At 34.6% G+C, this 12,709-nt stretch overlaps 1 protein-coding gene across 11 annotated transcripts in view; it reads left to right on the forward strand.

Annotated features, from left to right (window-relative positions):
- Positions 1-12,709, forward strand: part of RAPGEF6 (Rap guanine nucleotide exchange factor 6) — a 167,898-nt gene that overhangs the window by 113,788 nt on the left and 41,401 nt on the right. For all 11 annotated transcript variants that reach the window (XM_034404239.3, XM_087883656.1, XM_087883657.1 and 8 more), the window contains 6 exons: positions 3,758-3,938; positions 6,340-6,476; positions 7,318-7,476; positions 8,348-8,500; positions 10,811-10,975; positions 12,061-12,168. In XM_034404239.3, the coding sequence (XP_034260130.1) occupies positions 3,758-3,938; positions 6,340-6,476; positions 7,318-7,476; positions 8,348-8,500; positions 10,811-10,975; positions 12,061-12,168 (903 nt within the window). The remainder of the gene's footprint in view (positions 1-3,757; positions 3,939-6,339; positions 6,477-7,317; positions 7,477-8,347; positions 8,501-10,810; positions 10,976-12,060; positions 12,169-12,709) is intronic.

The raw sequence follows: 12,709 nt of genomic DNA on the forward strand, positions 1-12,709 counted from the left end.
ATTGAAAAGGAAGTTTTAATGATGCAATATAATTTTACTGAATATGCGATTAGACTGAGAGGATTACAGGAAAATAATAGAGATGACTTAAGGAAAATATCTTCTGAAGTTCTGGCTGGGATTTTAAAGGTTCAACCTGAGGAGGTATTTTGTAGGATCGATAGAGTTTATAGAATAAACTCCTGGATTGCAAAGCAAAGGCAATTGCCTAGAGATGTGGTGATTTATTTTACAGATAAAGAAATAAGAAATAATATTGTGCAAAAATCTTTTAAGTCTACTTTGCAATTGTTTGGAAGAAAGATTTGGATATATAAAGAACTACCGCCTAAGATGTTATTGGAAAGAAAGAAATTTGGTTTTCTGGTGGCTGAGCTTAAAAAAAGAAATATCTTATTCAGATGGAATGTTCCAGTTGGTATAATATTGAGATATCAAGGAGAAAGATATCAATTAAATACTGTTGAAAAAGCAGAAGAATTTTATCAAAATTTTTTAAAAATGAACTTAACATCTTTATGCACAACACAAGACAAGCAGAAGGAGTTAGAAATAAAGGAAAAATATCGAGTTACAGAGGCCTTTGTAGATGAATTGCCTTTGAATTCTTCAGACACCTCAGCTGGACTATTTATAAATAAGAGAGAAGTGCCATTGGATTCTAACGTGATGACTCACCAAGTCACAGACAACCATGGAAATCAACTAATTGACACACAACTTATAGAAAAGAAATATGAGTTACAAAAGCAAAACCATCAAGTCATAAATCAGAATGAAAACCGACCAGTTGATATACAACTTGCAGAAAGGAAATTAGGATGGAGATCAAATCCACAAAAAGAAAGGAAAAAAAGAAACAGGTCTCACAAAAATAAAAATTTCTAAATTAAGCAACAGCGAAGCCAGTTATTTTTAAAAATACATGACTGAATATATGAAAAGATGGTTGAGGCGAAGTAGTGGTTAATATTATCCTGAGGAGAGTGACAGACCTCTGCAATGCCGTAATTTTGGGATGTGAAAAGGGCCTTAAATTGTTGGATTGGAATTATCTATTTCTGGTTTTCTTTTTATTGATCAACGTATTATATCTATGCTGAGCTATAAGGCAAGAGAGTTATGCTGGGGCATGCAGAAGATCTGGCTGTTACCCCATTACGACGATGGGAATTAATAATCCTGAAAAAAGCCACTATTACAGATATTATATGGAATACAATTATAAAGTCACTCGGGTGGTTGTTTTCTTTTTTTATATATACGAAGATATTCATTATTGATGGGGGCAGATGAGGATTTTGAATATTCTGTTGCAACTGGGATGTTATGTTACCCTGATACGGATGATGGAGTCAGCAATCCAGTGGAAAGACATCAAAGAAGATATTATATGGATTATAAGTTTAAAGTCATTGATTTTATCTATATAAGGGAATATTTTTTAGTAGGGTGGGCAGAAGAACAAAGATATTAAGAATTGTTGTGTATGGTAATTTTGTAGGAAAGTGGGTGGAGACAGGCTAGTGTAGACTAAGAAAAGGGATGTTTAAGAGATATATTTATGGGAGTGGAGGAAATGGATAGAGCAGAACAAATGTAAAATTAGAATTTATGGGGAAGGCTGCTTTGAAATGTTATATTAATATACACAAAAGATTAAATGTTAAAGTAGGATTTATTATATAGTTTTAAAGTGGAAGGTTGTTTTGAAATGTTATATTAATATACAGACATAAGTATGGGGGAGGAGAAAAAAGGGCAGATTATTGCTAAATTGGGAGTCATAATAATATTATTGTGTTAAATCAGAAGTTATTATACAGTGTTATAGTAGAATGTTATTTTGAAGTGCATGGTAAGAGGGGGAAGTAATAATATTAATAATATCATTAGAAGTAAGGGTCAGTATTTGGAGGAGGGAGTAAGGGGATGGTAAAATATTATATAATCTGTTATGTATTAGGTTTTTATTTTGAAGAAGTCAAAGGGGGGATGGGGTGGTGAGGGGGGGGTTAGGGAGGAGGGGGGGAAAGGGGGAAAATTTGTAATTGAAAACTTTTTCAATAAAAAAAATATTTTTTCTTAAATGGGACTTTAAGTAATATTTCTTTTATGCAAAGCTTCTTAGCTTCTGCAGTCCCATGGTCTTAAATGTTTTCAAATTTAGGCCTCAATAATCCTGGAATATTTGTTTATTTTTTCTAGTTATGATGTTATTTTCTTCTGAACCTATTAGGAATGTTAGACCTTACTCTAACATATACAAATTCAACAGGTTTCCTTCTTCCAGAAATACTAACTTTTTTTCCCCAGAAAAAACTGAACATTAGAATTTATCTTCTCTCCCCCCACCCCTTTTAAATCATGTAATTCTTTCCTCTGTGCCTTTTCAGATCAGCCAAGTTTTATTTTGTGGTTAAAATGCATTAGAGTAGTGAAACAAGAGAATAAGACAATTGAAACATACCATATTTAAATTTTTTCCTAATTCATGCTATGTAGTCAGAAACATTGGCCCATCTCTCTCGTACCTCTTATTAATGCTTCAAATAATTTATGGCTAGAAAATTCTTAGATACACCTCAGTATTAGGAACAAAAAAAAAATCCTGCTTTTTCTCTTAAAGAACAATTCGGTAGTTTTAAAAACAAAACAAAAATCCTTGTGGTGAAAAATTGTAGAAATGCTAAAGTTTTGTAATTTGATCCCTCTTACTCAATTTTATATGTTAGCCAAATAGGAATGAAATTAATTGAGGCTTTGATAGATTGTGAAGAATTTTATGAAGAAAAATATTGTTTTCCTTCATAAAAAGCAATCTAGAACTTTTCAAATTGAGGATTAGATAAAGTTGGGATTGGATTTAAATTTATCCACATCTCATGACATGACTTTGGTACATAACTTTAAATCTGATACAGATAATTCTTGGTTAACAACAGCAACTGGGATCGTAATTTCCATTGCTGAGAAATGCAGTTGTAAAGTGGTACGTCATGTGATCGTGCTATTTAGCGACAGAAATCCTTCCATTCTAGTTATAATTGTCAAGTTACGTACATCATGATCCATACTTGACGATGTCATGTGGTGACCATTTGTGACCTCCTGCCAGCTTCCTTATTGACTTTGCTTGTAGGCAATCATGTGACTGTGGGACCTCTCTAGCTGTCATAAGTATGAGGACTACTCATAAGTACCATTCTTTCAGTGCCATTCTAAGTTTGAATGGTTGCTGAATGAGTGGTTGTTAAACAATGTTCACCTGTATGATATTTGAATATATAGTTTTTCTTATCGCCATATCAATATTTTTTTTCTTCTGGCAAGTTATGTGATCTAGTTAAAATTCATTGTATTAAGATTTTCTGCTTTTGATATCAACCATGCTATTAATAAAATCCTTTTGGGATGAACCAATATTTTTTAAAATAACTTTTTCCTGTTGTTGAATAGGTTTTAAATATTTGATTTCAGAGTTAAACAGTATTGAAGTAACTTTTAAAAACAAATAATCTAGAATCCAGCAAGTCAGTCAGATATCCATATGTAAGATACAGGTTCATAACTGCTTGTGTTGGTATTTGTTTAACTAATGGTAATGGGTTTTACTTGATTTCCCTAAGAGTGGTTTGACGGATGGATCATAGGATTTATTGCCTTGGGAAATAAAATATAGTCAATTAGCCAGCATCATATGCATAAATGTTTAACTTTAAGACACTTAAATATTGTTTATTGCTTGTATGTTTAGGCTACAGAAAGTGAGATGGGAGATGTAGATTTAACTGGTCTCCCAGAAGCGCCTGTAGATTCTGAAGATGATGAAGAAGAAGATGAAGACATTGACAGAACATCTGATCCTCTGCTAGGGCGAGATGTTGTTCGGGAGTGTCTTGAAAAAGAACCTGCTGACAAAACAGATGATGATATTGGTGAGAAATAAAAATATTGCCTCCATAAATAAATCTGTTATATTGTTGTACAACCTATTACAATTAATACATAGAGATGCAGTAATGAATTATCCAAATAGCAATCATTATTGGGAGTGGAATGGCATGGGGAAGGAAATAAATTATGTAGGAGAATGAGAGCAGGGAGAACAATGCACTCAAGATGGGACCCTGAAGGTATGGTGGGAGATATGATGGGTCATGCCCTAAAGGAAAGTGGCTTGAGGGTCCAAGACCAATTCTACATTCTAGTTTCTTGTATATAGTCCCAAGATCTGGTTCCTGAAGATTTAGGAGCTCTGGATTCTGACTGTTGTTATTTAACCTTGGGTTTCCTTGTAATAAAGCTCATCTCATTGATGACTTGATTATAGAACAAAGACCTGGCATATATCATTTAAACTTGATTGAGTATGGGAAGGGCTGTTTTCTCTCACAAATCTTTCTTCCTAGATTTTGGATTTTGCATCACCTGAAAGTCTGGGCAGGAGATGAAATGTGGCTCTTGTCATTTAGGGGTCCTGGTGGGCTTTAGAGATACTACCGCAGACATAGTCAGATCTAGGACTGCTTATGAAACTGGGTTATAGGGATCACGTGGGACTGCTGCTTGCTTATCTTCCTCCCTGCTCAAATTTCTCAAATCTATCCAGTTTCGGGATAGATTTCTCCAAGCTTATGTTTATGGAGGATTTCTACCTGCCTTCTCTGGACCTGGAGTCAGAGGTGGCTTGGGAGTTCATGACCACCTTGGCAACTATGATGGCCTCACATTCTCTTGTATCTGGAGTTCTGAGCAATTATCCCCTATTGTAGGGAGATGGGTAGTATTCAATCATCCCACCGCAATTGGGTTGTAGAAGGAACTTGGAAATTTTACCAAGGCTGTGACACACTATCCAGCTGAAAACCAGGTTGCTGCTTGAGATAGGCATGTGACAAGGGCCGTGATTGGATCATGCTCTGCAGAATCTCTTGTGAGTCTGGATCCTGTATAGCATTTTGCTTTATGGAAGTGCTGTGGGAGATGAAGCAATGGAAAACACCCCTAGATCGTGTCAGCCATGACTGGATGGCCTTTGCACCAATTCAACCTGGAAGCTTTGCTCACTGTTCTCCACACTTTGATCACTTCCTGATTAGATTACTGCAACACTCAATACACAGGCCTGCCCTTAAATATGATTGTGAAGTTACAATTGAGTTTGGAATGGAGTGGCACCTGCAGATCTAGGCACTATGCCTGTGTCATATGCCATTGCTTTGTAAACTGCAATAGAACTTTCTAGATGAAATTCAAGATGCTAGTTATTATCTTTAAAGCCCTGAATAGCATAGGACCAGATTATTTGTGAAACACCTCTCTCTAAGGGTATCTGTCTGTTCCACCAGATAGGATAGAGTGGTCATGCTCCTGGACACTTCCATTAAATGTTGTCATCTGATGGGACTAGGAAATGAACCTTCTCTGTAGCTGTTTCTGTCCTATGAAACACCCTCCTCCAATGTTTCTGGCTTTCTGGAAAGCCTTGGAAAATTGGCTTTTCTCTCTAAGGACTGACTGGATTAGTGTGTGGTTAGACCAGTGGTGAAATCCAATTTTTTTTTTATTTCTGTTCTGTGGGCATGGCTTGGTGGGCGTGGCAGGGGAAGGTTACTCCAAAATCTCCATTCCTACCCTAATCCAGGGGAAGGATACTGCAAAATCCCAATTCCCTCCCCACTGCTGGGGCAAGGATATTGCAAAATCTCCATTCCCACCCCACTCTGGGGCCAGCCAGAGGTGGTATTTGTTGGTTCTCGAACTGCTCAAATTTTCTGCTATTGGTTCTCCAGAACCTGTCAGAACCTGCTGGATTTCACCCCTGGGTTAGAGCCTAGTAAATATGAATGCTCAGTGGTGGAGGAATTTGTTTTGGACTGCTGGGAATTGTTTTTATGTTTTATTGTGTCCTTGTTTGCTGCTCAGTTTTATTGTATATTAGATGGGCGGCTGTGTAAGTCTTTTTAAATCGATACATGCATGCATGCATACAAATAAATAAATGCTAATGTAGGAAAATAGTTACAACTTTTTTTGCATAGTGCTTAATGGTAAGTCTTGTTCTTATGCATTTAATCTCTTCCTCCCTCTCTCCCTCAGTGTAAGCTGTAGTACATAATAACCCTTCCATATGATTAAAGTACATTTTCAATGTAGAAAGCCAGAACTGAATTCAAGTCAGTGAAGTTACCTATGTTAATTAGCTTGAATTGATGGATGATACAGATAGAAATTCTGTCCTGTTATAAAAATTAAATAACATTTGACAATGTACATGATAGTTTTACCTTATAAAGTATATCATTTAAATTTAACATGAAACTTTTGTTCCACTAGAACAATTACTGGAATTTATGCATCAGCTTCCAGCATTTGCAAACATGACTATGTCAGTAAGAAGAGAACTTTGTTCTGTCATGATATTTGAAGTGGTAGAGCAAGCAGGAGCCATCATCCTTGAAGATGGGCAAGAAGTAAGTAGGGCATGTTGCCATGGAAATGTTACTGTATTATACATGAGATACATATATTTTTGAGTTTCTCTATTGAACAAATAGGATGACCATTTGAATAATGTTTACTGAAACATATAATTCTTTGGCATAATTATATATATAATGAGAAGTTCTCAATGTTAGTATTCCCTAATGGGTCAGATTAGGTAGAGATATTCTTTTTTGGCTGACAAGCATATTAAAATATCCATGAGGATAGCTAAGCTATATACTCTTGCTATTGTTTTGTGGTGAATATTTAGATTCCACAGCTCTCAAATACTCTTGTACCACTGAACAAGTTGGTACAACTTGTATTTGTATTAACATGTATTTGGATAATGTTGTTATACTTTTTAATTTTATGTACTTTATATTTTATGTATATTTACTCTGGAAATATTATATTCATATTTACAAACCTTATATTTAGTTTCTCAAATCCTTCTGCTATATATTTTCTACCTAGCCACAATATGCCCATTATCCATTTGCAATTATCAGCGGGATTAGGTGTCATATAAGAACAGGCTGTTTACTATAAGATAAGATTTTGTAGAGTGTGGTAATCGACAGAAATTCTTAAGTCTCTATTGATTTCTGATCGTTTTTGTGTAATAAAGGCAATGCTCATTAACATAACTCAAGGTAATGATCATTAACATAACTCTGATTTAATCTATTTATTGTTTCATGAATTGTCATGAAGTGCAGTGTAAACTGGACTTGTATCAAATCTCATGCTTACCTGTTGAGTGAGAATTTTTGATTCATAGCAAGATAACTGAGATTGCATTATGTTTTTTTTTTTAAACTTTAGCTTGATTCTTGGTATGTTATTCTAAATGGCACTGTGGAAATTAGCTATCCTGATGGGAAAACAGAAAGCCTTTGTATGGGAAATAGTTTTGGAATTACCCCATCTCTGGAAAAGCAACACATGAACGGTGTGGTTAGGACCAAAGTAGATGATTGCCAGGTAAGATAGATGATATAAGAGTAAAATATTTTACCTTTGTGAAGCTTGTTATAAACCGTCATAATATATTATCCTTTAAAATAATCAAGAGTTTATCCACTGTGACAGGCCTAATACCAGTCAAATTTCTGTTGCTTTCTTGCCCATTCCCAATTTTCTGTGACTAGAAGTCCATTGACCTGATGCTGGATGCAGCACTTATTAGACAACCCATAACCCACTGCAAATACAACTTTTGTAAAGATAGTTGAAATTTCAATTCTACAGGAGTCATGGGTCCAGAATTTGAAAACATTTTTTTAAGTTAGCCCATTTGATTTAGAAAATTGTTCTGGTATATGTTCATTTTGGCTAATTGAAGATTAAAAACAAAAAGGAGAGTTTATAGTATAAATTAGAGGTGGGCAACTATGGCCCTTTTATGACTTGTGGACTTCAATTCCCAGAATTCCTGAGCTAACATGGCTGGCTCAGGAATTCTGGGAGTTGAAGTCCACAAGTCATAAAAGGGCCATAGTTGCCCACCCCTGGTATAAATAGATTCTAGAAACAGATTACAACTTTCATTTATAATGTTTTTACTCATAACACTACTTTTTCAAATCACAACTATTTATTATTTAATCTTTGGTTAATTGACAGCTGTCTTCCACTGAAACGTGAATAGGACCATTTTCTTTTTAAAAATCCAGTTCTCAATCAGATCTGTTCTATGGAATATATTATTTGTGATTGAACTTAACACATAGTTATCTTTAAGAAACAAGCTGGAAATGACCTGATTTTTATTCATTGTATTAAAATGATTTTTGGCAATATATTTTTACATAATATTGCTGTTTTTTAAAATGTCCTTCTTGTTTTGGAACAGTTTGTATGTATAGCCCAGCAGGACTACTGGCGTATATTAAACCATGTTGAAAAAAATACACATAAAGTGGAGGAAGAAGGAGAAATTGTTATGGTGAAGGAGCATAGAGAATTAGACCGCAGTGGAACCAGAAAAGGACACATTGTCATTAAGGTAATCAAAAAATGATATCTTACTAAAGATTCATTAATCTCCAACTTTTATGAATATCATAAGATTGGTCTACAGGATAAATCTTGTTTCTTATCATAAAGGATTATTAAATAACTCAAAGAACTATATTACTGGATTTTATTTATTTATGTAAACTATTTAAAGGCTGCCAAACATTTAATATCTCTGAGTTTACAATTAAAAAAAGAAAAATAATACAGAGAAAGAAAAAGATATGTAAGTGGCCTAAGACAGACATTTAAACAACAACAACAACAAAAATCACACTACAGGGGCCTGTATGAATAGTCAGTCTTTAATAATTTCCTGAATATCATTAGAGTGGGAGCTATCCAAATTTCTTGGAGGATATTATTCTAGAGGCAGGTACACAATAGAGAAGGCACATTTCTTGAGTTCCCCCACACAACACTGCTTGATCAATGGAACCCCTGATCTCACCAGTTTGCAGGAGATATGGTAGGTGGTTTATCAGATAAAACATCTGGCCCTATGCCATGAACGGCTTTATAGGAGATAACCAGTACCTTGAATTGTATGCATAACCTTACAGTTAACCAGTGCACCTTTATGGAGCAGTGTGGTCACACAGGCATACTGAGGTATGCCCACCATTACCTGTACTCCTGTATTCTGGACCAGCTTGAACTTCCTAGAAGTTTTCAAGAGCAGTCCCAGAGAAAGTGCATTACAATGGTCCATTCATGAGGTGACTATGGTGACTATTTGAAGGGTCTCCATTCTAGGAAAGAGTGCAACTAGTGCACTAGATGTACATGGGCAAAAGCCCTTTGGCCATTGCTGTAATTTGAGATGCAAATCCAGGTTGATCCCCAGATCATACAGCAGTCTTGAATGGGGAAATGTAATCCCATCCAAGAGCAAAGATGGAAAATTCTCATATGTAAGGGGACTTAAATATCCACAGCCATATAGTCTTGTCAGGATCAAGTCTTAATCTATTTGCTTCAAGAGTCACACAGCCTCCAGATATTGGGACAGGACTTCAGTAGCATCACCTGCTTGGTCCAGAATCAAGATCTAAAGTCAATGGCTATAAACCAATGGGTGATTTACTTCTTTATTTAAAACATTTATATAGCCACCTAATTTCTAACTTTGGATCACTGACAGTTTCATGTAAAAGAGAGGCAAGAGCATTGAGATGTATTGCACTCCATAAGTGAGGGTCTCTGGCCTCAGTCACTTCCCCTCTATCAACAGTGATTTAGAATGGCTGCCAAAGAGACACCCCTGCAAAATGGTGTCCCTCAATTTCAAACTCCACAGCCAGTCCAAAAGGATACCATAGTTGATTCTATCAAAAGCAGCTGAAACATGATCAGTAGACTAATGGTAATATCTTCAAAACCAGATCACATTGCAATTGCCCCGAGACTAAAAGCAAATGCAATGCGTGACCCCCCCAGTAATGCATTCAGCCTTCTGTTGTTTGGGACAGTCAGTGCCATAAATTCCTGACATGACTATAACTCAACATGACAGGGTAATAAATTGAAGTCTCCAAGGACAAGCAATTTTGGAGTTCCCTACACCAGCCTGACAAAGGGATTCTTTAATTCATAGATATACAGTATAAAAGGAATTTAGTATTTGAATGTGTAGAAATGGTATGAATTATAATGCTAAATAAATGTCTAGAAAATTTGTACAATTAAATGTTTATTTATAGTATTTATTAGTAAGATTTATGAATAAAATGAGTTATTATAACTTATTATATTGACCTGGTCTTTGGCTAAGATTCTAATATCTTGCTGATGTTAAATAAGACATCCCTGTTGTTACCTGGGCAAATAACAGCGAGTATATTTCTTTTCCCAAAAAGGAAGATAATATAGGTTTTCTGTTCTGATCTCTCCAAACTCTCAATTTAGATATATCTAACTTTCTTCTTACAGTGAGTGCTGAGTTAAGAAAGTGCTACATCTTGCTTCTCATGCCCAGCTGTTAAAAAATAATTGTAGCTAGGTTAGAAATGCATTAATGATGCATCAGAAATTGGAATGGTAGTTACCACATTTAAGTGCATGGGTGAAAAAATAATGGCAGAGTTTATCATGAAATAATAACAAGGGATAGCAAATATTTATAAGGAATGATTTTAATATGAAAAATTTGGAGGATAGGTGGGCAAATGTTTTAGCATAAAAGTTTATGAATGACATTTAGGAATCATATTTATTTGTACTATCTCTTATTGTATCATGGTTGATAATACTACAAAATTAAGTTGTCAGGATATTCACTCAATCTCTTTGTTTTAAGGCTACACCTGAACGCCTCATTATGCATTTAATAGAAGAGCACTCTATTGTGGATCCAACTTACATTGAAGACTTTTTATTAACATTCAGAACATTTTTGTCAAGCCCTCTGGAAGTTGGAGACAAACTTTTAGAGTGGTTTCAGGTTGACAGTCTCAGGGACAAGGTTGGTTCCTAAATTAGACATTACTAACTTGGTTTTTCTAATTGCCATATGTTTGAAATAAATGTTACTTCTACTGATGAAAACTAGTTTGAATTTTTTGCTGCATCTTATTGGAGGTGTTTGATCTTCTCTGAAGTATATTGAGAGATTTTAATAGGAACAAATTCTATGCAATTATTCATGCTATGCTATCAAAAAGTAGCATCCCAAATTAAGTTTATTCTGGCTGTTCTTAATTTAAATAAACATGCTTCAATCTAATTAGCTTTTGCCAGAGGAGGGTTGGAGTTGTTTTAAAAAATACAAATATTAAAAAACAAACAAACAAGCAATGAATAATAAAGAATGGTAGGATTTCCTTCTGATCTTTGTAATATGCTATGCCATTCCTGGGCAGAAAAAAAGTAGTTCATGCACCCTCATTTACTTCAGATGGACACTCTATATGTATAAAAAGTATTTTAAAAGTTTACTAGTTGGTGTACTTGAGAAATTGTAAAGATATAAATAATGTTGATTTTTGTATACAAAGTTACTGCAGTTCAAAATCTGGAGTAATATTTTATGTGACTGGGTGTTTCTTGCTATTGATTGATAAAGTAACTGGGAAATGGCCGGTATAGAAGTAATTGGGCTGTAATGTATAGCTAAATTGAAGAATGTATTCCTGTTTTCTTAGCCTTTGAACGCATTATCAGCATAACAGCATTTGGAAGCTTTGGGTATTTAAAACGTCTGAAAGCTGCAAGAAAACATCCATAAACCTACGTTATTTTCAATTTGAAATGATATTTATTTAAAATTATTATATTTAATTCATGTGATTTGATCTTTTCTCTGAGTGTCATAAATTATAATTTTTAAATTATGTGAGGGCTGCTCTCAAATCCTTTTGAGACTACATGGATCCTTGTGTCTCTAGGGGTTATTGTGTGGTATTGTACTAATGATACTTCTCCTTTTTTAAATTTGTAATTTAAAAATTTGATAAACTCATAAAATGAAATAATTAACAGTGTAAGCGTTGTTTTATCTAGAAATAGCAGTAGAATTGTATTGAAATGTCAACTTATATTTGTTCTTAGGTTACTCGAGTTGTACTGCTATGGGTGAATAACCATTTTAATGATTTTGAAGGAGATCCAGCCATGACAAGATTTTTAGAAGAATTTGAAAAACATTTGGAAAATGCGGTAGGACCCAATATAAACTATTATACACTATACATTTTATATTTATATCTTCTAAGACCTCTTTAAAAATTAAAAAAAAAACTGTTCAAAACATTTTTTAGAAGGGTGTCCTACAAGTCATTCATATTTCTGTTTTGAATGTCATTCAGGAAAGTATATATATTTAAGCCCAAACTGTTGGACTTTTCTTTTATATCACAGTTTTGGCAAATAACCCAGAATCAAGGTCATCGGGAGGATAGTCCTGTGCAATCTGAATATTACTCTGAGCAATTTGACTGTTCTTCACTGTGGTCTCTGACTCACATTGTGGTATTTTATGCCTATACAAAGCTGCATTCCTTTTTTTTTTTTTTTTAAAGCTGACAGGTTTTTGGTGGGAATCTTGTGGTCCATGGGTACCACAGGATGGCTGGACAGGACTCTACTCTTCTGAATGTTTCTTCAATTGGTCATTTGCTCATTTGTTAACTTTGGGTGTTAAAAGATCTCTCCAGTCTTTCAATCTGTATAGAGCTGCTTAATTCCAAAGATACTGGCC

The sequence above is a fragment of the Pantherophis guttatus genome, chromosome 2, assembly GCF_059756535.1.
Source record: "Pantherophis guttatus breed Tessera chromosome 2, ASM5975653v1, whole genome shotgun sequence".
NCBI classification, from domain to species: domain Eukaryota; kingdom Metazoa; phylum Chordata; class Lepidosauria; order Squamata; family Colubridae; genus Pantherophis; species Pantherophis guttatus.